The following is a 27,502-nucleotide window of genomic DNA, read 5'->3' on the forward strand; positions in this document are numbered from 1 at the left end:
GTCAACTGTCAGCCCATGTGGCGTGGCCATAGAGCATGGTAGACATTTAAATGAAAGAGGTAGGGAGGCAAAGCAGAGAGAGTCATTTTTTTTGGGCAAGCCTAGATAATCGCAAAGGGTTAGTTCGTCCCATGTCACCGGGAGCCTAGGCACACACAGATTTTGGGATACCGAGTGGAATATAGGTCAGCTCAGGCTCTCCTGACACTGAATGTACATTTATTCAAAGTACTGTAGAACCATCGTTCAACTACTGCGACTGGTAAGCAACTTAATATGTATTTTGTGTATTTGTCCTAGTTTGTAGTGTGAACTCACTGAACTGATATGGGAAGTAGGTATTCAACAATAAGAATGATTGGTTGTTGTAAACGAATACGATCAATATAGCTTGATTTCTGCCTAATGATACATTTAGCTCTAGTATTTAATCTGATATATTCAGGGAACGTTTTATTTACTCAACGGCTAGCTGGCTGTGATGCGTTATTCGTCTTTAAATGAGGACCTAGCTTGCTACATTAGCTAGCATAGCCAGCTAGGGAATTATTTGACTGTCGCAGATAAATTGTCTCAAGCGATCATCTTTTGCAGTGTTTTAACTGGTCTTGTGAAACCAGAATCTAAACACACGCAACGACCTAGTCATCTCTTCGGACTGATACAGATAACGGCCAAGTAGCCAGCTAGCTGTAATTCGCAGTTATTTCGTCTTCAAGGTAGTATCCGAGATGGCTAGTTAGCCCCTATATGCGCCGACGCCCCCTAGCGGGCCCGCGGGCGGGCCCAAATGGACATACTCAAATAAATTACTTGATAAAATTGATTATTCTTAAAGTACAGTACATTTTATCAACATAACATTTCTTAGGACTAATACAAGTACCTGCCTACCGATTTTCAGCCGTCTACATGTATCCGTTCGCCAGAAATTGTACGCTGAAATCATCGTGTTTTTCGGGTAAGATTTCCACAAAAACGTGCCTGCCCTTTTAAGTTGCCTTTTAAAACATTATTCCGGTATAAGAAGTTCAGATTTTGTCATAGAAAATTCATTTACCATCAAAACAACTGCGTGACATATTTAAACGGTATACGGAGTGTTAAAGTTCTTTAACTGCGTGCTTACTTCTTTGCGTAAAAGCGACATTTTTGTTCCGGTTCGGTTCCTTCGTAAATTTATTTATTTTATTTTTTTCCCAAGATTTATTAAGTTCAATAAATCAAATACAGAATAAAATCCAACAATATATATACCTAATTTTAAACTTTAAAAGTCTTTTAAAAGTCCAGGACATTAAAATACCACGGCCCACCCATGTACCAATTACATGGGGGTATATCGTTAAAAGTCCATGTAAAAAGTCAGTGATAAAATGTCCATTAAAAGATCACTTCTCGGCCAGGCTGCGCCTGGACAACCGAGTAAAACAACAATAAAACTGTTAAAACGGCCTCTCCATAAAAAGACAGAAATAAGAACACCACTAAAAAGCTAAAAGGCTAAGTGCCTAAGCTAAAAGGCTAAGTGCCTAAGCTAAAACAGCAGATCTATGTTAGTTAAAACGGGCACACAAACCAAAACATTAAAAAACCCACAATAGAAAAGTGTTAATTTGTTAATAAAAAACACACAAAATAAAACACTTATTAATAAAAAACCAGACCTACAGATTCCACTTAAAACAATGTTCACCTATTGTGTATCTCTATCATGGTGGTTAAAACAATAAAATACGGTGGTCCGTTGGGACCACCGGATGGAGCAGAGTCTCAGCTAAGTTTAAAACCCTAAAAGACTCCGGGGGGCCTACAGCTCGAAGAGGCCCTTCCACCTCTCCTTCGCCGCGTGGTAGCCCCACCGGATGATGTCATGCTCCATCCTAAATTTTAAATCCGCACAAACCTTTTTATATAATCCCCAGGTGTCCAGGCGTGTCCCTTTTTGGATGAGGCTGGTCCTCGCATTCCATAGTTCTTTTTTGGTAATGCTCACCAGCTTCCATATCCGGGGCGCGAAGGATGGCCTGGTATCCTGGGGCCACCCCCATGTAACCTTCTAAAAGGTCAATGTAAACTGCGGGTCTAATGTCCTGCACAGGTCGGCTGCTTTGCCCCAGACATACCGCGCGTACCCACAGTCCCAAAACACATGTCGGAGAGTTTCTTCCCCGACACAGTTGGGCCTTGGGCAGGGCGGGTGCCTGGTGAGCCCGTGCCTGTACGGAACATCCCTGACTGGCAGCCTGCCACACACACACCGCCAATTCAGGTCCTGCGGCCGGTTGTCTAAATCTTTCGGCTGTACTCTGGACCAAGTGTCCTCGTCTAGGCCCACAACCGTGCGAGTCCCCCGTGCCTCGAGCACAATGTTGTAAAGTAACCTGTGCTTGGCGAGGGCCTCGGGCCGCAGACCCGCGGGAAGCGACTTGCTCCATCTCACCGTGTGGTCATAGTGCTCCGGCAGCGTCTCAGCCTTGGGGCCGGAATTGGAGCACGTTCTTACCACTTTACGCAATGGCCAGGACAGCCACAACCGAATAAAATACTGATGGGGGTGCTCGAGGGGAGCAGCCAACCGTGCACAGAGCTGTGCAAAGAACAGGCAGTCCAGCTTGAGAGGGAAGTCAGGGACATCCCTCCCACCCTTGTCCTTTCCCAGGTACATAACTTCCCTCTTAACATACTCATACTTGCCCCCCCAGACGAGATTAAAAACGTCCTTAGTTAAGCCTCGCCACATGGTGCGAGGCATAGGGTACACATGAGCCAAGTAGAGCAGTGAGGGAAGCACATCGACCTTCAATGCTAATACCTTACCAAGGAAGGACAGGGACCTGGCCTTCCACAGCCCCAACTTTTTCCCGGGCAAGAGCTAACCTCTCTTTCCAGTTTACCTGGGCAGCCCCTTCAGATGTGAAGTGGACCCCCAAGATTTTCAAGGGCCTGTCGCTGGTGGGCTTGCCCTCCTATACCTCCAGCAGCCGAAGTATTTGGCAACCGACTTGCCAAGGTTTAGTGCGGCACCGGAAGCTTTTCCGAACACCTGCACCATGTCCAAGGCGCGCCTGAGTGACTGGTCCGAGCATACGAACAATGTAGTGTCATCTGCATACTGAGCCAGCTTTACCACAGCACCTCCACCCCCCGGGAGGGGGAGACCATCTATTTCCGGGTGGGCCCTTATGGCGGCCGCAAGTGGCTCGATGTAGCGCGCGTAGAGGTGGGGAGAAAGAGGACATCCCTGTCTAACTCCAGTCACTCCAGGGACTAGTTCGCTGAGGTGACCGTTGATGGAGAAACAGCTTCCCACCCCAGCGTACAATGTCTTAAACCACCTTAAGAAAAAGGGCCCAAACCCTAGCTTCATCAACACCCTCTCCAGGAAGCAGTGGTCCACCCAGTCAAACGCCTTCTCCTGGTCTAAGCTCACAAGCGCCAGAGGGACATTTCTGTCCTCAACCCAGGAGATGGCATCCCTGATTAAATGGAGGTTCCAGGTTGCCGATCTCCCTGGGACCCCACAGGTCTGGTCACTGTGAACCAAAAGTGACACGGCTCTTTTCAGACATTCGGTCAGGGCCTTTGCGAAGATTTTTACGTCTACGCAAAGCATGGTCAGGGGCCTCCAATTGGCGAGATCAGTAGGATCGCCCTTCTTGTATAACAAGGAGAGTGCCCCGGACCGCATGCTCTCAGCGAGCAAACCCTGCCGGGGCACATCCTCGGCTACCTCCACGATCTCTGGCCCTAGGACATCCCAAAATGTAGAGTAAAACTCTACAGGGAGTCCATCCAGGCCAGGGACCTTACGCCGGTTCATTTTGCCAAGTACCCCCGTCAACTCTGCCAGAGTAAAGGGGGCCTCTAAGCTATCCCGGGTGGTGCTCGGAAGGCAAACATTAAAATTTGCCAAAAACTGCTCCCCTACTTCAAAGTCTGTACTTCTTTTATTAAAAAGATTCGGATAAAAATCATATGCAACCTCCATCATCCGGGCCGGGTCCGAACAGGTGGGGCCTTCCGAGTCTTTGAGCGATGTAAAACGTCACGCTTGGCGAGCCTGCCGGACCTTTTGAAAAAAGGATGCTGTGCAGCGCTCATCCTCCTCAGCCAGCTGCAACCTGGCATTAAACAGGAGGGCTGCCGCCGACCTCTCGTGCAAGACCCTGAGTTCGTCCTTAAGGGTCTGCACTCTAGCGAGGTCTAGCTCCCCTCCGTTATTCCAATCAGCGTATTCTATTTTTAGCTGCCTCTCCACATCCCGGACTCGACCCAGCCTTTCGGCCTTGCGCCGGCAGCAATAGTGGGTAGATAGAGCACGGGTCCACTCTTTCACGTGCTCCCACCATGCCGCGGGAGAGGCATAACCTTCTTTGCAGCCTCGCCAGACTGCAAAGTGGTCTCTGAACAGAGATTGGAACTCTGCTTCCTCCAAGACCTGCACGTAAAGCTTCCGATAACCCCTGCCTACTGCAGGTGCGTTAATGGAAGCACTGCCCTCTACCACCAAGTGGTCAGAGAACCAGCGTGGGGTCAAGGAGGCCTTCTTAAAAAGTACAGAGGGTGACGCCAAGATGTAATCTAGGCGGCTTGATGCCCCTCGACTGTTATGCCAGGTATGGCCTGGATCTCTGGGGTTGCATTTCTTAAAACCGTCAGTCAGGCTGAAATCGTGGAGCAGCTTTCTAAAATGTTTCCAGCTGACATCTGCACGCCCTTCCAAGAAAACATTAAAATCACCTGCGAAAAAAAGGTGTCTATTCGTGACACAGGACGGGAACAGTGCATCAAAAAAAGCAATTTGGGACGAGGCCTCTACCGGAACATAGGCACAAATTGCCCTAAGGTGTTGGCCTCTCCAGGTGATGTCCACCCCCATCGCCCTCCCCGGCACGATAGTGTCGTCCCCCAACAGGATTTCCACGCCTGAAGAGTGGACACCACCCACGCTCCAGTAGGCTTTACCTTTCTTCCAATGCTGGGAAAAAAGAGCCTCATCCCTCTGGTCCCTCAGGTGAACTTCTTGCAAACAATAGATTGCTGAAGGGGTCGATGCCAAGTCCTGGAATACTGCTGCCCTCTTTCTCGCGTTCTGGAGCCCTCTGACGTTAGAAGTTAAAATGGTAAAATCTACCATGAATAAAAGAGAAGGAGAGAACACGTTAAAACAGTAAAACATCCTAAAAATCAACTAAAAATCCACATTGTCCGTAGTCTCCTCTAAGAATGGGGTCTCGTTGGGTGACCCCTCCCTGCCCCCATATGTAGTGGGTGGTGGGGGCCTATCATCCTCCACCAATCTGCTGTAATCATCTGCCTTGGGGGCAAGGGAGGAGTCTGGAGCTTGGGAGGGCTCCTCATGCTGCCGCTGAGGGGGGGCCTGCCTTCATCCTTTTCTCTTTATCCCGCTGGGCCTTCTCCCTCTTCCTTTTGGCCTTTCCGCTGGGAGGGGCAGGGGGTGCCTCCAAAGGCCGAGGGGGCTGGCCCAGGGCCAGGGACCTTACCTCCGCCAGTGAGGATGTCATGAGGGCTGCGGGGGGGGAATCCTCGTCTTCCCCCGGGGGGGGTCGTCTCCTCTACAGACTCCAGTTCTTCCCCCCCGGGGTTTTCATTGTTCGAGGCCACACTCCCGCCCCCTACCAATGCCATAGCGTAAGATTTAACCTTTCCAGGGCAGGAGTGTGCCAAATGTCCCTCCCCCCCACACGCCCTACACCGGCGGGGATTCTTACAGTTTTTAGCCTGGTGCCCCGGCCCCAGGCAGTTCCTGCATACAGAATCCTGGCACCCCTCAGCCAGGTGACCGTAGTGCTGGCACCCCCTGCAGAAGGCGGGCTGCCCCCTAAAGAACAAGTACCCCCTATTCCCAGCACATGTAAAATATGCGGGGGGGGACACCTCCTTCCCTTCACTGTTCTTTGCAAACTTCATTAAAAACTGGCAGCACCCATTCCAAATCCCTAGCTCATCCCAAACCATTTGCTCTCCCAGGAGGACCTCCCCGTACCTAGCCAAAAACATCCGCACCTCTGCTGCCGAAACTTGGGGGTTAAAGAAATGGATGGTGACCATCCGCCGGTCACCGTCCCATAGGGGCTCGATCCCAGCGGATGGTCACCCATTCTTCCCTCCAGCTCCAGGACTTTCTTATAGGCGGCATCACTCGCCATAGTCACGTCGTAAAAGTGCTGCGCACCATTGCGCTGAGCACAAATTAAGGCCCCAGGGTGGAGCCCGAAACAGCCGAACAGTACCTCCCGTATGAAGGGGACCCGCTCAGTAAAGCGGGTCCCATCCTCCGGGTCCCTCCAGCGGAACCGGGCCGTATTGAGCAGGCCTCCGCCTGCCCTCAGACCCGGTCCCGCCAGGGAGGTCCTGGCAGGTGTCGGGGTCTCTGCTGGCGCCTCTACTGCCTGCGCCGTGCGGCGAGGAGCCGCCCCATTGCCATCCACGGCCATCTCTGGCCGGTCCCGGAGTCGGAGCTGAAGCTGGTCCCCCACGCCGGCAGCTGCCTCTGTGCTGGGAGGTCCTCCCCCTGCTGGCCAAGTTGGGATCGTCGTCCTCCTTGTCGTCGGGATGAGCCGGGGCTTTAAAACAAAATGTAAAAAACACCCTAAAATACTAAAAATCAAATAAAACAATAAAAGAGACCAAGGGATCACATGCGGCGATGGAGGACAAGCCTCCCGGGTCTGCACCTAAGATCACCCTTGGCCTCGCTAAAACTATAAAAAAAAGGCCCAAGCGCAGCAGCGTTCTCCACAAGCGTAAAATCTGTAAAATCCACAACTGATAAGAACAGATACTACACTTGATCTTAGCCAAAAGACCAAGAAGCAATTCCTTCGAAAAATACCCAAACTACGCAAGCCTTTGGTTGACTGAAAAAGCATGCTACTGACGTAAAACTGTTCCTGAATAGAGCATTAGACCCCCCTTTTCTACTCTATATTGATTTTTATTGTCTGTTGCAGCACCATTGTTTTGGAGTGACAACAATTCACACCTATGTGTGAAACGAGAAGGGGAGGGAGGGTGACTAACATTTACTTCCAGGTGTTTCCAAGAGTTTCCAGGGCAAGCTGCTTAATTGGCAGCAGTTTCCTCAAATAGAGGAGGCTTAGATGAAAACGTAGACCCCTCACTTGCATTGTTTAGTCATCCCTTTAATATTTAAAGGTATGCGCACAGTATACTGTCAGTGCTTCCGTGTTGTTAGCAGATAGCATAGCGCATCGGTTTGGCGCTGTTTGGCGAAACCATAAGATTGATTTGATGATTTTGCCAATATGTTTGGACATCATGGAAAGGAAGAGGCTTATTTTAGCTGAAGTTTATGTGGAATTGTTTGAGTGCTGCTAGGATGGACTAGTTTGACCGCTAGCATTGATTAGCTTAGCTGCTATCATAGAATAGCTAAGATGTTTGCATATCAAATCACTGGATGTTTCCATTCACTGCTGGAAATTCGTAATCCTGCTACAAATCGTAAGTATAAATGATAAAGTATACTATTTCTTTACAGTATTACAGCATTTACAGTATTTTCCCCAGCATTTACAGTATTAGCTAGTATAGTAGTAGTAGCTAGTACAGTATTTCCCATAATGATGCCAACAATGATGCTAAGAATCCAATATTGTTGTGGAACTTACTAAAGTAATTTATGTTTTGGCAAAACGAAACATGCAAAGTTGATATATAGTGATTAATGACTTTGTTTGCATTGGAGAGATTTTTGGACCCTTTGGAGAAGTGTAGGACACCTAGTGGAAAACATTGTGTAGATATTTGGTCATTTCATGTATATGCTCAAAACTGTTCAATTTATTACACAAGACCCTGGTGAATCAGAGAATGCAGAGTATGAGTGAAAATCAATCTCCAGCATCAACAGATGCATTATTCACCAAAAAAATCAAAGGCATTTTATGGTTTTTTGACATTTTCTTCTGTATTAAATGAGCTCAAAAGGAACCTAAATGATGGAAAAATAAGCCTGGATGTGAATGGATGTCTTCTCCAAAGTGTCTGCTTCAGTTTGAATCCTGAATGATCATTGTGCTATGTGTACAATTTCAGATACCTACTGTTAAAGTGAACAAGTACAAATCATTCAAAAATGAGCTTAAAACTGCCAGTGCGTAAAGGGGCTCTAGCTAGACCCTCCCTCAGCTGGCTAAGGACTAAATGATGCCGTTTTCCTGAATAACCATTGCCCCTGAAGCACGCCCTCCTGAAGAAAGATTCATCATCTTTCCAGCCTGTAGTCTTTTAGATTGTGCTTGCTTGTAGTGTGCATATGTAATATATGTTTGAACGGCCACAGCTGGTCTGTATAAACGCCGTCAGGATAGGCTACATTAGCAGTTGATGAACTGAGTTAACCAGCTAACAGGTGTAATGCATATATACGGTTTTCATTACGAACTCTGTTAACCAGCTAACAGGTAATGCAGTTACACTGTCTCCATTACGAACACTATCAGTTACTAAAAGCAGGCAAGCATGGTGTCCTCTTATGATTTTGCATGGGGATTTTCCTCTTCATGTGATGGTTTGACTGAATTATTGGGCTTTTGGAGACTGCTGGTTTAGTTGGCCTCAAAGGCCAAGCCCTTTTATCACTCCAGGGTCACTCAAGTCAGGTCAAGTTCAGTGGCCTTCACTCAGCTATATAGGTTAGATAGCTTGTAGACGTAACGAAACGACCATGATGCGACAAACTACAATATACACGCATGTTGCACAGAACTACATGAGTACAAATGTTTGAGAAAGAAGGGACTTGCGTTGTACCGGTGCTGCCTGGTTGTGCACGTTTTGTCGTGTTCCGGGGTTCAATAGGTGGTAGCTCAGTGGTTATTGTGCTTGACTTTTAAGCTTGACAGAAGCTTGTGGGTTCAAGCCCCCCCACTGCCAAGTTGCCACCATTGGGCCCCTGAACAAGGCCCTTAACCCTCAATTGCTCAAGTTGTACTCGGTTATAATTATAAGTCGCTTTAAATAAAAGCGACTGCTAAATACCATAAATGTTATCAAATCCCAGTGAAACATGTTGCTACAGGGCTGGAACGGATATGGTCATGTTGCCCAGTTAGATTTTGTTTTTCTTTTTGTAAACTAAGCACAGTTCAATTAATTGTTTTCTATTACTTTAAAACCCTAGTTCAATGCTATAGGGAGACGGTGATGCTAAATATTTTAGATCTGGGTCAGGTTTAATTGTTCTTTCAATCTGCTCTGGCCTGAGTGCTGAGGTAGTTGGTTGTGTTTAAAAATAAAAGCAGTGCAATTTACCATTTAGTTTTACATACATGGGTTTCCACTTTTGGTCATTGCATATTTTGTGTTCTTGTTCCGACTTACCAAGTTAAATTACTGTTTAAATTTTCAAGTAAAATAATTCTTATTCTAATTACAGTATTACAGAGCCATGAAATGACTCCCCCCCCCCCCCTTACTTGGTATTCACATTTGTAATGCTATAGACTGTAGGACTGTAAGAATGTAATGACTGTAAGAACTATGTGTGTTGACAGCACTACATCTCACAGTCCTTCACATGCATTCCTGCATTGACAAACTTATATGTGAATACCTGTTTGGCAGGTACCTGCCTGTTTCTATAGTAACAAACAATACTAACCTAATGACCATATCCAATACAGCCTAACACAAGTATGCTGCAGGGTTACACTGTAAATAAGTGACTGAGAATTGTTGCTTTTGAGAATGGAACATTTTGCCTTTTGCTGAATGTAATTATCTGAAAGTCCTCTCAAACATATATCCCACAAAAAATTGAGAGGGCCAAAGTAGCGCAATGCTTTATGTGATGAGATTACATAAAGATTTCTTTTAAGTTGAATTTTGTCTTTGGCTACATGTAAGCTGCTGCCTTTTTATGGACTAGTACACACAGTTTACAGCTGCAAGGAATTCTCTCCAACAAGGAAGTTTTTCCCAGTCAGAAGAGAATTACCCTTGCCGGCTACAATATCTCATTCATGCACAACTGAATGGGTTGTGAAATCAGTCCTTGTCATTTGCGCTAAAAATGCGTCAAAAAGAAAATGCATGTTTGCTCATTCATGTGCATTTTCTTTCAGGAAAGCGCCACTAGTAGGTTTATCTGCTCTGAAAGGTTGCATCTAGACATTTCTTTACTTCACAGCTGAGAGACTCCCATATTGTGCACTTGGTTGTTCTTTTATACTTTTAAACTACCTATATGCTGTAGATGTACAAAAAGAGGAGCAACATTACTGTTGTGGTGTTTACTTTCCTTGTTGAGGAAGGACTGTTCAGTTTCCCAGACCTGAAATAAGCCTGAACTGCATTTTTTAAAATTTATTTTTTTTAATGATTTTCCCCATTTTACCACATCCATTCAATTCATTCAGGGTTTGTTAATTAGCTGATGTCTCGAGTTAGGTGAAATTGTGCTTGGAAAAATACTAAATAGTCTAGTGTATGGTTACTCAAAGAATCAGGACTGGTAAATCCAGGCTGTCCGTGGATAACTTGCTCCCTCAAGGACTGGCTGTACCTCAGAGGGGTGCAGAACAGAGGGATACTTTGTGCCCAATGTGGTGCTAGGGTGCACCTCGTAGTAAGCAGGAATCTCCTGCTTTTTGGATGGCAGCTATAGGGATGGAGCTCTTGTGAATGCATTGATCCCGGAAACGGCGAGCGAAGCCTGCAGTCCTCCAGGCTCCTCCTGCAGTGCCCTCCACCCACTGCACATTCTTAATATCATGTCTGCTCTCTGACTGCTCTCGTTACTTTCTGTCCGGACCCACAGAAACTCTCACCCTCTCGTCATGGAGGAGATCGTCATAGCTGGAATTTCGGGTCGGCTTCCCGAGTCGAACAATTTGGAAGAATTTTGGCAGAACCTTTTTAATGGTGTCGACATGGTCACAGAGGATGACAGAAGATGGAAGCCAGGTATCCTACACAGTCCCATAAGCATACCCACATCTTTTGCCAATTAACGGGTGAATTTTACAGACCTGCTTTAAACCTTTAAAAGTGGCATGCTTTGGATTTTGAGTGAGTGACTTGATTTCAGTAGATGAAGAGATGTTCAACTTTGGTCCCCCTCTCTGGTCTCTTTGGTCTGCTGCTTTCATTGCCTGCCTCCTGACACGGCATCGTCTGAACAGATTTTTCTCTCTCTCTCTCTCTCTCTCTCTCTCTCTCTCTCTCTCTCTCTCTCTCTCTCTCTCTCTCTCTGGCACACTGCAAATGTTCGTTCATGTGCTACAAGCACCAGCAGGCTCGAGGCACAGAGGACCGAGTCACAGCTTTTGATAAATAGGAAATCTTGTGGGGGTTTTCTCCCTCCCCCATTTCAATCAGTAACCCTCATGCATATCCTGCTTTCCCACTTAGGTCTGTACGGGCTTCCCCGCAGAAATGGAAAACTCAAAGAAATAGACAGATTTGACGCAGGCTTCTTTGGCGTTCATCCCAAACAGGCCCATACCATGGATCCACAGCTGAGGCTTATCCTAGAGATATCATACGAGGCCATCGTTGATGGAGGTCAGCGGTCCGGCAAGCTTGAGCATGAAACATTCAAAATGAGTAGACCGATTTATTTAGAAAAGTGTGGTAACTGAAAAGTAGAATTCAGTAGCTCAACAGCACTAAAACTTAATTCCGAAAGCACCATCTCATCAGAAATGGCGTGTATGGGCGAGTGCAAGGACGCCTGACTGCTGACGGTACGCTCTGTCCTGGCAGGCATAAACCCATTGGCCATGCGTGGCACTAAGACTGGCGTGTACATCGGCGTGAGTGGTTCTGAGGCAGGTGAGGCCTTCAGTAAAGACCCAGAGGAGCTGCTGGGATACAGCATGACGGGCTGCCAGCGTGCCATGTTCGCCAACCGCCTGTCTTACTACTTTGACTTCAATGGTATGCAAACGTTCTGTCATTTCTAGCCTTTGTTATTAATTCTTCTTCTATGTCTTTGTAAAGCACTTTGAATAGCCACTGTGTATGAAAGGCGCTATACTAATAAACTTGTCTTGCATGATGAAGAAACTCTAGCTTCTCTCCAAGAGCAAGCTTTTTTTGCTCAATCTATTTTAAGCTGTTTGATATTTATTTATGTAAAACATTGTTCATAGTGCATTTATACTTCATTTCATGTTTTGTTTTTTAAATTGCCTTATTTTGTTGTGACATCATGCAAAGAGCATTTAGGAAGTGAATATTAGGCTAATGCCTCACCACTATTCCCTACTCTTTCATAATAGCTGAGTCATTTCATCTATGCATGAAATGTGATCTACTGCATAAATTTTGACACTGTGCCCAAGATGTTGACTGTGTACTTCTATATTATGAGTGTTTGTTGTGTCTTTTTTTAGGCCCCAGCACAGCCATTGACACGGCATGCTCCTCCAGCCTCCTGGCTCTGGAAAATGCCTTTAATGCTATTCGCCACGGCCAGTGTGATGCAGCCCTTGTGGGTGGAGTCAACCTGCTGCTCAAGCCCAATACCTCAGTGCAGTTCATGAAACTGGGCATGCTCAGTCCGGATGGAACCTGCAAGTCTTTTGACTCGTCCGGTGATTTTGCTATTATTATTGATGTCACATTCACGCTATATGAAATTTACTCCACTGTAGGTCTGCTGTAACATCTTTTCTTTTAAATGTTTTTGTTTTTGTTTTTTTTACTGGGTACCACAGCAATTTTCATATACTAAAATTTTGTTTATATTTTGGATGCATATAGAGTTAAGGTGTGCGGCAAAAGCTATAAAGTTTTTAAACTTTTTTTTTTGTTGTTGTTTTGGGGTTTTTTTTGTCTCAGGAAATGGTTATTGTCGCTCAGAAGCTGCTGTGGCTGTTCTACTGACTAAGAAGTCCATGGCCAAGAGGGTATACGCCACTGTGCTCAACGCTGGCAACAATACGGATGGCTACAAAGAGCAAGGTGTTAAGCCCGGTGCAACTATCTTCTCATTTCATATTGCTTTCCTGTCTGTGCCAGATTTATCCAAACTCCTCATGTAGTGGGGAAGTATGTCAAACTGTTCCACTACCTTGTTCTTAGAAGTAGAGCTGTGATGCCAGATTACTGTAATGGAGAACAGTGACCTGGTTCTTCTGGGTATTTGAGGCTGTGCCCTTTCCCCCAGTGCCCCGTGGCACACACTCCTCCCAGCGTGTGGTTCTAATGGTTCTGCTGAAATGCGAGGAAGGGCAGGCATGCTTGGAGCTGTGCAGGTCTGCTCTCCAGGCTGCTGCTCAGGTGATGTGTGCAGCAGGCAGGTCTTCTGGCAGCTCTTCCCTTATGTACGCTGCTAAAGGGACCTATGCAAAATGTTTTGTGCTTTCTAACTTATAGGTTATCCATACATTTCTCATAGTTAAATTTCCTTTTATAGTACCATTTTGAGGGGTGGGTGTGTGTATGGCAGAGGTATTTGATGGTGTGTTGTCCTTTTGTCCAGGTGTGACATTTCCGTCTGGGGACATGCAGCAACGCCTGGTCCGCTCCCTCTACCAGGAAGTCAACGTCTCACCTGAGCAGGTTGAGTACATTGAGGCCCATGGCACTGGCACCAAGGTGACTACATGAGCATACGCGCACACACATGCATGTATGCATGCGCAAACACACCCAACTGTTCACCCATGCAAGACACATTATGTTGTTCACTTAGGTTGGGGACCCACAAGAAGTGAACGGTATCGTCAGCGTCTTCTGCCAGTCACAGCGGGAACCTCTGCTTATTGGCTCCACCAAGTCCAACATGGGCCATCCTGAGCCTGCCTCCGGCCTGGCCGCCCTCGCCAAGGTGAGTCTGACCGCGTCATCAGGTGCTTTCTGTCACCCACTGCCTGTGTGCATTACTCTTCAACTTTTCCCTGTGGAGCAGTTGTCCTCGACTCTGACCCCTCCACTCCGTGTTCCAGGTGATCTTGTCCCTGGAGCATGGCATGTGGGCGCCCAACATTCACTTCCACGAGCCCAACCCCGATATCCCGGCACTGAGAGACGGGCGCGTCAGCGTGGTCGTCGAGCCCGTCCCCGTCCGTGGCGGCATCGTGGGCATCAACTCCTTTGGCTTCGGGGGCTCAAACGTGCACGTGATCCTGCGCCCGCCAGGACGTGGGCACCCCCTGCCATCCTTACCCCCCTCTGTGCTCAGGCTGGTGCAGGCATGCGGGCGCACTGAGGAGGCCACTGCCTCTCTCCTGAAGAAGGCACAGGAGTGCAGCCAGGATGCGGCCTTCCTGGCCCTGCTGAATGACGTGTCTGCGGCCCCGACCGCGAGCATGCCCTACAGGGGCTACACGCTGATGGGGGCCCAGGGGGAGGTGACCGAGGTCCAGCAAGCTCAGGCCACGCCCAGGCCCCTCTGGTACATCTGCTCTGGTGAGTGAAGGCTTCAGCACCCATTTGTTAAACTACTAAGCTTTGCCAGATAGTAGACATTTAAACGTAGGCTGCAGTTTTAACAGCCAAGTTTTTCTGGGACTCCCCCAGGTATGGGGACGCAGTGGGCTGGCATGGGCCGCAGCCTGATGCGGCTGCAGGGCTTCTGTGACTCCATCCTTCGCTCGGACGAGGCTCTGCGGGACACAGGGCTGTGCGTGTCGCGCCTCCTCCTGGAGGCTGACGAGAACACCTTCGAGGACACGGTGCATGCCTTTGTGGGCCTCGCCGCCATTCAGGTCAGGGTTCCCCAGTGCCGTGCATGTGCTGGACTGGCATTGTTAAAGCAAAGCCCTAGCATTGCCACATAGTGCCTTGCAGTAACTTTCTTTGAAATCTAAGCTCTAGATAATTCTGAGTGTAGTATTTCACAATCCTTTTTTCACCAACCCTGTTTGCATAGCAGTGACTACGTTTTCTGCAGATATTGAACATGCCTACCTGTTACGACCAATTCCACCAACCATTTATATCCCTCAGACTTTTCTGTTTACCTTAAAGGTGATGGTTGCATGTTTCTCCAGATAGCGCAAATAGATATGCTGCGGAGACTGGGCCTGCAGCCGCAAGGCATCGTGGGCCACTCCGTGGGCGAGCTGGCGTGCGGCTACGCCGACGGCTCCCTCGGCCAGAGCGAGGTCATCCTGGCGGCCTACTGGAGAGGCAGATGCATCAAAGAAGCCAACCTACCAGCAGGGGCCATGGCCGCAGTGGGTAAGACGGCCTGCCCGTCACCGTTAAAGCCATGATCGTCAGGAGGCACGAGACCTCCTCTGCTAGGCCGTCGTTCTTTTAGTGCTGAACTTGACTCCTCCCTCCCCACCCAGGTCTCACCTGGGAGGAGTGCAAGGCCCAGTGTCCTCAGGGGGTGGTCCCAGCCTGCCACAATTCGGAGGACACGGTCACGGTTTCCGGGCCACAGGTGGAGTTCACCTCCCTCATTCGCCGTCTTCCTTTCATTATTCAGAGCTGTCTGCTGCAGTAACAGAATTAACAATTAATAAGAGGGCGTTTTTGCTGTGTTCGTCTGTGTGTAGGAGGCTGTCAGCAAGTTTGTGGCCCAGCTGAAGGAGAGCGGCGTGTTTGCCAAAGAGGTGCGCAGTGCAGGTGTCGCATTCCACTCCTATTACATGGCCTCTATAGCACCTGCATTGTTGGCAGCACTGCAGAAGGTGAGCCTACGTTACGAGCCTACACAGACGCACACAGGGGACGTGCACGGATGCGTTCTCCTTTTTCTGTCTTGCTCACGGTGTCTTTTTGTTTTTTTGTCATTGCATGCGCGCAGGTGATCAAAAGCCCACGTCCCCGCTCGGCGCGCTGGATCAGCACATCCATCCCCCAGGCCGAGTGGGAGAGCCCGCTGGCCCTCTACTCCTCGGCCGAGTACCACGTCAACAACCTGGTGAGCCCCGTGCTCTTCCAGGAGGGCCTGAGCCTCGTGCCCGACAACGCCGTGGTGGTGGAGATAGCGCCGCATGCCCTGCTGCAGGTCAGCCAGCGAGAGGGGGCACATGCTTTGAACGCATCAAGAGAATTAATTCCGCATGTGCTCACATGTATACTTACTGAATGTACTCTGGCTCCCCCTACAGGCCATTCTGAGGCGTAGCCTCAAGCCCACTTGTTCTATTCTGCCTTTAATGAAGAGGGGACATGCCAACAACCAAGAGTTCTTCTTCTCTCAGATAGGCAAGATTTACATGAATGGGTCAGTAGTGACTTTGGTGTACAGGCATGTCTTGTATGAACTCGGAAATGTTCTGATCTGTTTTAGTCACCATTTCATGCAAACATTTGGTTGGCTCGCAGTATTAACGTGGACAGTAACCGGCTCCATCCTGTGGAGTACCCTGTACCAGTGGGGACCCCTCTCATCTCCCCTCTTATCCAGTGGGACCACTCCCAAACCTGGGACGTGCCCAAGGTGGAGGACTTCCCAGCAGGCTCTGGGGGTTCCACCTCAGCCACAGTTTACAACATTGGTGAGAAGATCCTTCTTTTTTTTTTTTCAATGTTGAATCAAACTATATTATGCTGTCACACCTACTGATATTAAAAAAATCAGTTCGTCCTTGAAGAAAGGAGTCCGTTGATCAGAAGGTCGCAGACATGCTCGTCGTTGCCAGTGACTGAACTATGCTGGTCGTCAACAGCAACTAAGACCAGACTCTCCTTTTCCATCTGGTTTTTCTTCCCACCCATCTCCTCTGTGCAGACACAAATCCCGAATCCCCAGACTACTACGTGATTGGCCACTGTATTGACGGAAGGGTCCTGTACCCAGCCACGGGATACCTGGTGCTGGCATGGAGAACACTGATGAGGAGTCTGGGCACAGTTATGGAACACACCCCAGTCACGTTTGAGGACGTCACTATCCACAGAGCCACCATTCTGCCCAGGACTGGTGAGAGTCCCACTGCGTCCCCTACAGTACAGATTTCATATTGTGCATATGTGCATCTCCCACTGACAGTAATTAATTAATCTAGGCTCAGTATGTCAAGTTGATTTTATTTTGTATAAAAATAAAACATACAAGCATATTTGACTGCAACCTGATCACTTTGCTACATTCCACAAAAGGATCTGTCCAGTTGGAGGTTGGACTCATGCCTGCCACAAACCGCTTTGAGGTGTCCGAGAATGGCAACTTGGCAGTCAGTGGTAAGTTAGAACCCTCTTAGCCAAATCTCCTGTATGGACCACCACATGAACCAGCACATGTTCTAGTTCAGCACCTGAGCCATGAGCGATTAATGCCGCCGTGCTTGTGTGCGTGTTGTCTCCTGCTCCTGACTGCCCCAGGTAAGGTGAACGTGCTGGAGGAAAAGGCACTGGACTCCTTCCTGTCTCAGATGGCCGAACCTGTGAGCTTGGAGGTGGAGGAAGCCAAACCTCTCGAAGCCGGAGATGTCTACAAAGAGCTACGTCTGCGCGGCTACGACTACGGCAAAACCTTCCAGGGCATTCTGGAGTCCAGCAGTGCCGGTGAACACCCCAGTTCTCATGCAGCATACTGAGAACTGCACAGCCATAGCACATGCTTCTGACTTGACTCCGTGCCGGGGAGTTTTGTGTAAGCCAAGACCTGACCCCTGGTCTGGTTTTTAGGGGATCATGGGAAGCTACAGTGGACGGGGAACTGGGTGACATTTTTGGACACCATGCTGCAGATGATCGTGTTGGGCCTGTCTGGCCGCAGCCTGCGTCTGCCCACCCGGATCCGCTCGGTGTGCGTAGACCCCACGCTGCACGAGAAGAAGGTTCAGGACTACTCAGGGGATCGCAAAGGTACAGTGTTCACTGCCTTCTGGCGTCCCCAACTTGGTTATGCTATTGCTGCAATTGAAACTGCTGTTTTACATGTATAGAAATTAAGGTCCATGTCGGCAAAGTCTCAACTTTCTCCCTTCTTCTCTTTAGCTGTTGATGTCCACCTCAACCGCTGCCTGGACCACATTAAGGCCGGCGGCGTTCAAATCTGTGGCCTCCATGCCACCGTTGCACCCCGTCGCCAGCAGCAACAGAGCCCTCCCACTCTGGAGGAGCTTGTCTTTGTACCCTATGTGGAGACTGAGTACCTGGGATCTGATGGGAAGCTGCAAGAACAGCTAAGATGCTGCAAAAGCAAGTCACGTCCCTCTCACACTCTGACTATCGAGTACAAATGAAAGGATGTGTGGTACCTATGTGTGAGATTTCACTTTAATAGTTGTTAACTTTTTAAGGGGTTTATGGTGGAGATTTTAGATTTGCATGTATTACTGCCTTCAGCTGTCACAGATGATGATTAGCCATTCTCTGGGTCATCTCTTCAACAGGTCTGATTAACCATGTCCAGAAGAAACTGGCCAGCCAGGGTGTGAAGATCTCCATCCCAGGGCTGGAGGGTGCGTCGGAGGGCGAGCGCGTCGGCTCGGGGGCGGAGGGCGGCCTCCCGCGGCTGCTCGCTGGCCTGTGCGCTCTGGAGCTGAACGGGAACCTGCGCTCGGAGCTGAAGCAGGCTGTGCAGAAGGAGCGGGACTACCTGCTCCAGGACCCGCTCCTCAACGGCCTGTTGGACTCGCATGCCCTGCGCCACTGCCTGGACACGGCCCTGGAGAACAGCGCCGCGGGCAAGCTCAAAGTCCTGGAGGTGCAGTGAACTGTGTGACTCTTGACTAACGAAAAGGGATTGAGTGTAGAGCCAGCGTGTCCGGTATCTTTTAGCCCCAAAGTTATTACATTTATTATTCAAATAAATGCTTAAATGGTGTAAATTTGTTTTGGTGCATTTGTAGATAGTCTTCCCTAATAGCTAAAGAAGGATGAGATATAACCTCAATAATTTAATATTGTCATAATGGAAAAATATTTATTTTATTTTATATCTAATTTTTAAAAAAAGCATAAGCTCATTTAGCCAGTACATTTTCTTTTGTGCACTGACATGTGACTAAAATAAACCTCCAACGAGTTCAATGCAGAGCATCTTCCAGGGTCCTTGCTGTGTTGAGCTGGTGCCTGACCTTTTAACCCTCTCTCGTCAGGCCCTCTCCAGCGTCGGCCACGTGTTCTCCCGTGCCGTCGGCCTCCTCAACATCCAGCCCATGCTGCGACTGGACTACACGGCCTCGGACATCACCCCGGACCTGCTGGCCCCCCTGCAGAGCTCCCTGGAGGAGAAGGGCATCTCCAGCGCCCAGTGGGACCCCGAGCAGGGGCCAGCCGCAGGGGCCCTGGCCGCCGCTGACCTGGTGGTGTGCAACTGTGCGGCAGCAGGGCCGGTGGCGAGCCCAGGTGCACTGCTGGACAACCTGGCCTCTGCTGCCAGGGAGGGGGGCTTTGTGCTGCTCCACACCCTCCTGAAGGGAGACCCGCTGGGCGAGATGGTCGCGTTCCTCACCTCTCTGGACAGCCAGAGTAGACTGCTGACTCAGGTATGGGAAAGAGCCTCTCAGTGCTCTTTCAATGGCCAGACACGGATGGACCGCCTGCAGTTGTTTTATATGTGCTGTGTATCTTGGTATTCCATACATTTTTCACTTTCTTTCCTGTGTTTTTCTGTTTTGGTTCTGCTAATTTGTGTTTGCTCTTCGTTCCTCTTGCATGTGTGCTGTGACTGTGTGCATGTGCAGGCAGAATGGGAGAAGCTGTTTGAACAGTCCTCTCTTAACCTGGTGATGCTTAAGAAATCCTTCTATGGTTCCGTCCTCTTTCTCGGACGCAGACAGACCCCTGAGAAGCGGCCTATGGCCGTGCCCGTAGATTCCACTGACTACACATGGGTAGAGTCACTAAAGGTGAGTTGTGGTGTCTGTAAACTGTTGCTCTTATTTAAAGACATAGTAAAGCTTGGTGCACAGTATGTATGCAAGTTATCTGCAATGTCCAGGGGGCCAAGCAAAATGTTGCAACTCTAAAACACGATCCCCCGAATTTTAAATGTTCCTTCTCTTGTTTTCCGCTCATTTTTTTTTCATCTTCTGTCAGAGCACGCTGGCCGAGGAATCCGATAAGCCAGTGTGGCTGACTGCCACCCAAGGCCATAATGGAGTGGTGGGTATGGTCAACTGCCTCAGACAGGAACCCGGCGGCAGCCGCGTTCGGTTAGTTCGTTACTTCTCGCTGCACAGAGCTGTGGAATGTTGGCAGTAATATTTCAATCTCATTACCAGGCTCGTTGTATAAAAGAAGCTGAATGCAACACATTAGGTTAAAGATTAATGGTGCGTTGAACACGCGTCCCTTAGCTGTCCTTGGGGTCCTTTTTTTTTTTTTCTTCTCTCCAGGTGTGCTTTCATGTCTAATCTGAAGAAGTCCTCCACCGCTCCCTCGCTGCAGCTTACCCACAAGGACATGCAGGCGGTTCTGCAGAAAGACCTCACTATGAATGTGTACCGGGACGGCCAGTGGGGGGCGTTCCGGCACCAGCTGCTCGCACAAGGTACGCCGCCACTGTCCCTTTCTTACCAGCAGGACTTCTGGTGACGCGCGTCCGACCCGCCCGTGAGCGCACGTGTGCTGTGGGCGGTTGCCAGCTGGTTGTTGACAACGGTCTGACTCGGTGCCATAGGTCTGCGCGAGGAGCCGACGGAGCAGGCCTACGTGAACGTGCTGACCCGTGGTGACCTGGCATCGCTGCGCTGGATCGCCTCGCCTCTGCGTCACTTTGTCGCCTCGAGCCCCAGCGTGCAGCTCTGCTGCGTCCACTACGCCTCCCTCAACTTCAGAGACATTATGCTGGCCACGGGGAAACTGCCACCAGACGCCATTCCCGGTAGCTAGCTCCTCCTTTACCACTCTACTAAGAGCTGGAGCTGGTGTAGTACCTGAACAGAAGGAACACGTGCAATTGAGTGGGTTTAGTTGGAGCTTTGCAGGCGTTTGTGCCTGATGCTTTCAGATAAAATCCGCCCCCCCCACCATCCACATCCACATCCATATTTGTCACAATGTTGTGTGCATCAGGCACGGTGAACTGAGCCCAAATATCCTTTCTCAATTTCTGCGTGCAGGAGACATAGCGCTACAGCACTGCATGCTGGGAATGGAGTTCTCTGGCCGAGATCCCAGCGGACGCCGTGTGATGGGCTTGCTGCCGGCTAAAGGACTGGCCACCGTCGTGGATGCAGACCGTCGCTTCCTCTGGGACGTCCCGTCCAGCTGGTAAGGCTCTTGGCAAATGACTGCAACACCCACATGCGAGAGAGAGCGATTCAAACAGGGATTCCATAGCCTATAATCTTCCATGCAGAGAGCAATTCCATAGCCTAGAATCCACTTGTAATCTGAGGCAAAATATGAAGATGTTTTCTACTGTCTGATGAGAATTATGACCTCCTACTAATAGAAGCTGTGGCATTGTGTGCGTGCAGGAGTCTGGAACAGGCCGCCTCTGTGCCTGTGGTCTACGCTACTGCGTATTACTCCATGGTGGTGCGCGGGCGTCTGCGGCCCGGCGAGAGCGTGCTCATCCACTCTGGTTCTGGAGGAGTGGGCCAGGCTGCCATCGGCATTGCGCTTAGCATGCACTGCAGGGTGCTCACCACCGTGGGTGAGGGCCATCTCCGCACACGCCCACACGTGCCTGCACGTCTCTGCCTGATTTGCTGCTAATGGGCCGGTCAGGGTGGCTTTGACGCACCTCTGGGGTTCTGCAGGTTCCAAAGAGAAGAGGGCCTACCTGCAGGAGCGGTTCCCGCAGCTCACGGCCGAGTCCTTTGCTAACTCCAGAGACGCGTCTTTTGAGCAGCATGTGCTGAAGCACACACAAGGCAGAGGTATGCCCTGCTGTGTTTAGATATGACCAATCGCTCAGGGATCAGTCGTGTCGATTGGATCATTGGTTATTGCTTAGTTGAGTAATCTGTGCTGTTTTGGACTGGGCCCAGGCGTCGATGTGGTTCTGAACTCCTTGGCTGAGGAGAAGCTGCAGGCAAGCTTGCGCTGTTTGGCCAGGCATGGGCGCTTCCTGGAGATCGGCAAATACGATCTGTCAAACAACACCCCTCTAGGTGAGCGCTAGAGTCCATCCAGTTGGGCACTCCAAGCTAGAATGGTGCAGTGTACGCCATCGATGGCCCTGTTCCAAATCTAACTTGGACCGTTTCAAATGTGAACGGCTGCGGAAAGGGATGGTGTAATGGAAAATTCTGAGTCATGTTTTCCACGGAACGCTGCGGTTGGCCAACCCTCCTCTGTGGCCCCGTGTCAGGCATGGCTCTGTTCCTGAAGAACGTGGCCTTCCATGGCATTCTGTTGGACGCCCTGTTTGAGGAGGGCAACCGCGAGTGGGAGGAGGTGTCGGAGCTGCTGAAGAAGGGCATAGCCGACGGAGTGGTCCAGCCTCTCCGCACCACTGTGTTCAAGAGGGACCGGGTGGAGGACGCCTTCCGCTACATGGCGCAGGGCAAGCACATCGGCAAGGTGTTGCTGCAGGTGAGAACTGCTCCATCCTGCTGCCGCCTTAAATGTGAAGCTGCACGGGATGGTCGGTCTGTCTGTCGAATTCTGCTTCACCACCTGGTTGGTTGTCACGCGACCCCCCCCCCCCCCCCCCAACTCGCTCCCTTTTCTCAGGTGCGCTCAGAGGAGGAGCCTGGTAGCAGTTCTGCAGCTGCTCCCTTCGCCCTGCCAGCCATCTGCCGGACCTTCTGCCCTGCCTCACACTCCTACATCATCACGGGGGGCCTGGGAGGCTTCGGCCTAGAGCTAGCCCACTGGCTGGTGGAAAGAGGCGCCCACAAGCTGGTGCTCACCTCGCGCTCGGGCATCCGCAATGGTAACTGCCCTCGATGGCCAGCCCCACACCAGCCAAGGCCAAACAAGTTTAGCTGCTATTTCATTATAGGATCATCAATGTTCATTCTATTGTAGAAAATCTAGGTATTCTCCCCTCTTGGCTTGCGTTGTCTTTCATGAGCAACTGGCTATAAAATGGTTATGTGCTTGAAATAGGTTATCAGGCTAAGCGTGTTCGAGATTGGCAGGCTATGGGCTTCCAGGTCCTAGTGTCCACCAGCGACGTCAGCACCCAAGAAGGGGCAGAGCGCCTCATAACTGAAGCCTGCCGATTGGGCCCTGTGGGTGGCATCTTCCACCTTGCCATGGTAATGCCTCCCTATCCATGTCTTTATTTTCAGGGACAAGAGAATTTCACTGATGTGAGCAAAATGATTCCTATACTGTGTTCCCCATGCTTGTGTAGGTTTTGAAAGATGGCATGCTGGAGAATCTGACACCAGAGCAGTTTATTGAGGTTATCAAGCCTAAATATGATGGAACCCTGCACTTGGACAGGTAAGTGCTGTCATTTCACACTTTACTAATTGGCTACCAACATAACGCTATGAGCTAATGGCTAATTGACTGGATTCCCCTCCACAGAGTGACGAGACATAAGTGTCCTGAGCTGCAGCACTTTGTGGTGTTCTCTTCAGTCAGCTGTGGCCGCGGCAACGCTGGACAGAGCAACTACGGCTTCGCCAACTCCACCATGGAGCGTGTGTGTGAACAGCGGCAGCTCGACCGCCTGCCCGGCCTGGCCATCCAGTGGGGCGCCATTGGCGACGTAGGCGTGGTCTTGGAGACCATGGGCGGGAACGACGCGGTGATCGGTGGCACGCTGCCCCAGCGCATGGCCTCCTGCCTGGAAGTGCTTGACCGCTTCCTGTGCCAGCATCGGCCGGTGGTGTCCAGCTTTGTGCTGGCAGAGAGGGTGCAGGTGGCGAAGGGAGATGGCAGCAGGCAGAGGGACCTGGTGGAGGCCGTGGCTCACATCCTGGGTAAGGGGCTCCGGCCTGGGCTCTGCTGACCCTTCACGACTGTTGGGATGTGTGAGGTTGCACTTCGCAGAGAATGACACTGCAGGGCTGTGTCGATCTATCTTTGCTGCTCATAACCCTCTGCATTCAAAACCTCACCCGTCCTTTGCTCAGGTGTGCGCGATGTAAGCGGCCTGAATGCCGACACCTCATTGGCTGACCTGGGCCTGGACTCGCTCATGGGCGTGGAGGTAAGGCAGACACTGGAGAGGGACTATGACATCGTCATGGCAATGAGGGACATCCGCCAACTCACCATCAACAAGCTGCGTGAGCTTTCCTGCAAGTCAGGAGGAGTTGAGGGTGAGTGTGCGTGCACCAGCGCGTGTGGTCAAGTGCGTGTGTATGCAATTCCTGAAAGGGACATGGCGAGACATTTAGAAATGTCCCTTTCCCCTCACGTCCACCCAGAAGCCAGGGCGGGTCTAGAGAAGCGGCCCGGTGCGCAGGCGCTCCAGGGGCCAGACCTGAGCCTGATGCTGGTGAACCCGGACGGCCCCACCGTGATGCGGCTGAACGAAGTGCAGAGTGCGGAGAGGCCACTGTTCCTCGTCCACCCCATAGAGGGCTCCGTCGCCGCCTTCCACGCACTCTCCACCAAACTGAGCGTGCCTTGCTACGGCCTGCAGTGCACCAAAGGTACAGCAGTAGAACAGGCTCCACCCTGCAGAGAGGGAGCCCTACTGCAGCAACTGCTCAGTTAAATGAACTGTGTGAGCATATGCTGAAGTACTGGGGGGGAATCTCCACTGTAACGGATAATGTTATTTGGCTTTTAGGTTACTTTTTTGGGTTTAAAGGGTTTGAACTAATCAATCTCTGTGTGTGTGTAGCTGCTCCATTGGACAGTATTCAGAGCCTGGCTGCCTACTATGTGGAGGGTGTGAAGCGGGTGCAACCGGAGGGGCCATATCGTATCTCTGGCTACTCCTTTGGTGCATGCGTGGCTTTTGAGATGTGCTCCCAGCTGCAGCAGAGCCAGTGCGCTGTCGACTACCTCTTTCTCTTCGATGGCTCCCATTCGTATGTGGCAGCATATACGCAGGTTGGCATGCATATAGTCTTCTGTACGTTTCCTGTGTAAACACGCACTATGCATTGTAACAGTCTAAAGCTTTGTTTGTACTGTGCGTCATGCTGACAGAGCTACAGGGCCAAGCTGACCCCAGGCAACGAGTCTGAGGCAGAGACCGAGGCTTTGTGTGCCTTCGTCCAGCAGTTCACCAGCATAGAGTACAACAAGGTAACCGTTAGGGGTATTCACTGCTCAGGCCTTTTACTGCTTTAACCAGGGAAACGTTTTTGGATGCCGGTTATCCCAGTTCATGTTTTCCCCTGTTAGTACTGAGCAGTAGCTTTAAAAAAAAACAAAAAAACCCCCACAAAATGCAATACTGGCACTTTCACAGCATGATTCCTTATGAAGCTGTGCCTTTATCAGCTTTTTAAAATGGTCAGAAACCATTAAAGCAGACTGTTTCCTTATATTTATTTGTTATATATTGAATTGAACCCACCAGTCCTTCATAATAAAATACTCTTGGCAGTACTCTTGGTACATAATCTCTACATAAATTTCTTCATCTCTGCTTCTCTGTATGTGTCTCAGCTCTTGGAGACGTTGTTACCTATGACAGACCTGGAGGCTCGAGTGAGCCAGGCGGTGGATCTCATCACCTCCTCTCACGAGAACGTCAATCGTGACTCTCTCCACTTCGCTGCCTCCACGTTCTACTACAAGCTGAAGGCTGCCGACCGCTACGTCCCCACCAGCAAGTACCACGGCAACATCACCTTGCTGAGAGCCAAGACCAGCAGCGACTATGGCGATGGCTTGGGGGCCGACTACAAACTACATGAGGTATGCATACGATGGGAGCTCATGTGCTAATGCCAAAAGGCAGAATTTTATTCTTTTGGTTTGGATGGAGAACCATTGGTTGAAAAATTCAGTCACTTTATTTATTTTTATATAATATATGCACAAAATATTTTCATATGTTATTCCTAGAAATCCTAAAGACTCTGAAATGCGGGCCCTTTTGTGTGCAGGTGTGTGACGGGAAGGTTTCGGTCCATGTGATTGAGGGTGATCATCGTACTTTCCTGGAAGGAGAGGGATTGGAGTCCATCACGGGCATCATCCACAGCTCGCTGGCAGAGCCCCGTGTTGGCGCCAGAGAGGGTTAAAGCCCAACCCTTTGCCTAATGCACTTTCCCAGGGCAGGTCACACCCTCCTGTCAGCAGGGACTAGGATGTCTGGCCTAGCTCACTCTTAACCCGTATAACCCTCCTCTCTGATGAATAATACTTTTTTCAAGTCATTCTCTTCCTCACCATGAGGTGTGGTGCATGGTCATTATTTTGCTGGAGCAAAACGATATCTAACAAAAAGGTTTAAACATTTTGTCTTTATTTGATCTTATTTTTGTTTGTTTTTTTGTGGAGCAAAAACTGTTACTGTATTGAATCTTAAGAAAGCTGGCAAGATGCTCCATAGTGGAAATCAATAGAGCTTAGAAAAGGTGTGAGTGACACTGGGTAGTGCCTAGATAATACAATCTCCTCTCTACTAATGATGATGAAGCTTGAAGCTCTGTTAATGTAGTCCTCTCTAGTCAGGCCACCTCACTAACCTCCTGACCCATATATGTGTGTGTTCTATGCCCTAGAGGCGAACCCCGGCCAGCTCTAATGACACGCACGATACGTGACTGACTGCTCTGCCTCACTGCAGCTTATCAACTAATCAAGAGTCTCATGTACATAGACGAAACCTAGTTACTGTTTCTCACAGTTACCAGTATTACCACCACCTATTTTTTGAGAAACCATGTTTTCTGTAGTTTTAATATTGGTATTTAATGTCTTGCAAAAAAAATCTGGAACAGTTAAAGAATCACTGGATGTACAAGGGGAACATTTCAGTGCTCCATGGCAGTGTCCAAGCCAAGATAATTTAGAAAATCCTTAAAGAAGAATGGGACCATGGATGGACCAAATATTTGTTGTTGTATTTGAGTGTTGACTGAAAGGGAAGGCAGTATTGGTTAAATACACAAATGTTGGGGGGGGCTTTTGTTTTAACACACTACAACAAATGCTTCTTCTGTGTTTGGCTATGTAACTGCAAGAAAATAACTACAGGTTTTAACTTGTATTGAGTTTGTGTTCTACTGGAAGACAATCTCGAAATTCCTTCATTCCTCGCAGACTATTACAAAATGCATGTGTTTCCACAATGTTTAGCATCTAATCAATGGCTTGAAATATAAATGTTTTGCCACTACTTACAGCTGAGTGTGCAGGCATTGGTAGATGGACAGTTGTTCTAGTGTAGCATGTGTCTTCTCATCGTGGCCAGGTCCACATGTCTGTGAGAGATGTTGGCTGGCTGGCTTGCTTGCTTACTTTTACCAATGAAGAATGAGAATGAAGGGTTTTATTTGGTATTGAACCGAAATGCTGCTCGTACGAATGAGCCCTGATTGTCTCCCTCTCAGTCACAGTGAAGAAGAGCAGCTCTCTGGAGGTGTCTGAGACTCCTGTTCAAGTCTATGACGACCCGGATGCCTTCTTTCATGTTGTGCACAAATTAACTGGATATTCCTTTTGTTTTTTTAGAATAGTCAATAGTTTTGTATTACTGTGATTTTGTTCATGTGTAATTATTCAAGTATTTATTATACTAGTCCAAATAAAGAGCTGTCATTAACAGGCA

General features: G+C 49.3%; 1 protein-coding gene and 1 pseudogene across 4 annotated transcripts; one reads left to right on the plus strand and one right to left on the minus strand.

The window, feature by feature from the left end:
• Window positions 1-100: 100 nt before the first annotated feature.
• LOC145651406 (fatty acid synthase-like) lies at window positions 101-27,502 on the plus strand. Of its 4 annotated transcripts, none has more exons than XM_081698334.1 (42): window positions 101-262; window positions 10,811-10,956; window positions 11,404-11,556; window positions 11,758-11,931; window positions 12,390-12,590; window positions 12,838-12,960; window positions 13,481-13,596; window positions 13,694-13,828; window positions 13,947-14,409; window positions 14,521-14,708; window positions 14,994-15,183; window positions 15,297-15,391; window positions 15,507-15,641; window positions 15,758-15,961; window positions 16,065-16,180; window positions 16,282-16,454; window positions 16,688-16,879; window positions 17,059-17,139; window positions 17,281-17,463; window positions 17,587-17,766; window positions 17,899-18,102; window positions 18,297-18,610; window positions 19,005-19,394; window positions 19,593-19,757; window positions 19,948-20,063; window positions 20,247-20,401; window positions 20,531-20,734; window positions 20,973-21,123; window positions 21,333-21,511; window positions 21,618-21,737; window positions 21,849-21,971; window positions 22,172-22,395; window positions 22,537-22,738; window positions 22,915-23,066; window positions 23,165-23,256; window positions 23,344-23,741; window positions 23,895-24,083; window positions 24,195-24,419; window positions 24,614-24,825; window positions 24,925-25,023; window positions 25,390-25,641; window positions 25,833-27,502. In XM_081698334.1, exons 2-42 carry the CDS (start codon window positions 10,830-10,832, stop codon window positions 25,968-25,970), a joined length of 7,533 nt encoding a protein of 2,510 aa, XP_081554460.1. In that variant the 5' UTR covers window positions 101-262; window positions 10,811-10,829; the 3' UTR covers window positions 25,971-27,502. The 4 variants fall into 4 exon arrangements, with proteins under 4 accessions (XP_081554460.1, XP_081554457.1, XP_081554458.1 ...); XM_081698331.1 differs by having other exon boundaries at window positions 103-262; window positions 24,192-24,419; XM_081698332.1 differs by lacking the exon at window positions 10,811-10,956 and having other exon boundaries at window positions 103-262; window positions 24,192-24,419.
• Window positions 6,702-6,844, minus strand: LOC145651416 (U2 spliceosomal RNA; annotated as a pseudogene).

Source organism: Electrophorus electricus, chromosome 15 (assembly GCF_041902795.1).
Source record: "Electrophorus electricus isolate QZ-2024a chromosome 15, ASM4190279v1, whole genome shotgun sequence".
Lineage (NCBI taxonomy): Eukaryota > Metazoa > Chordata > Actinopteri > Gymnotiformes > Gymnotidae > Electrophorus > Electrophorus electricus.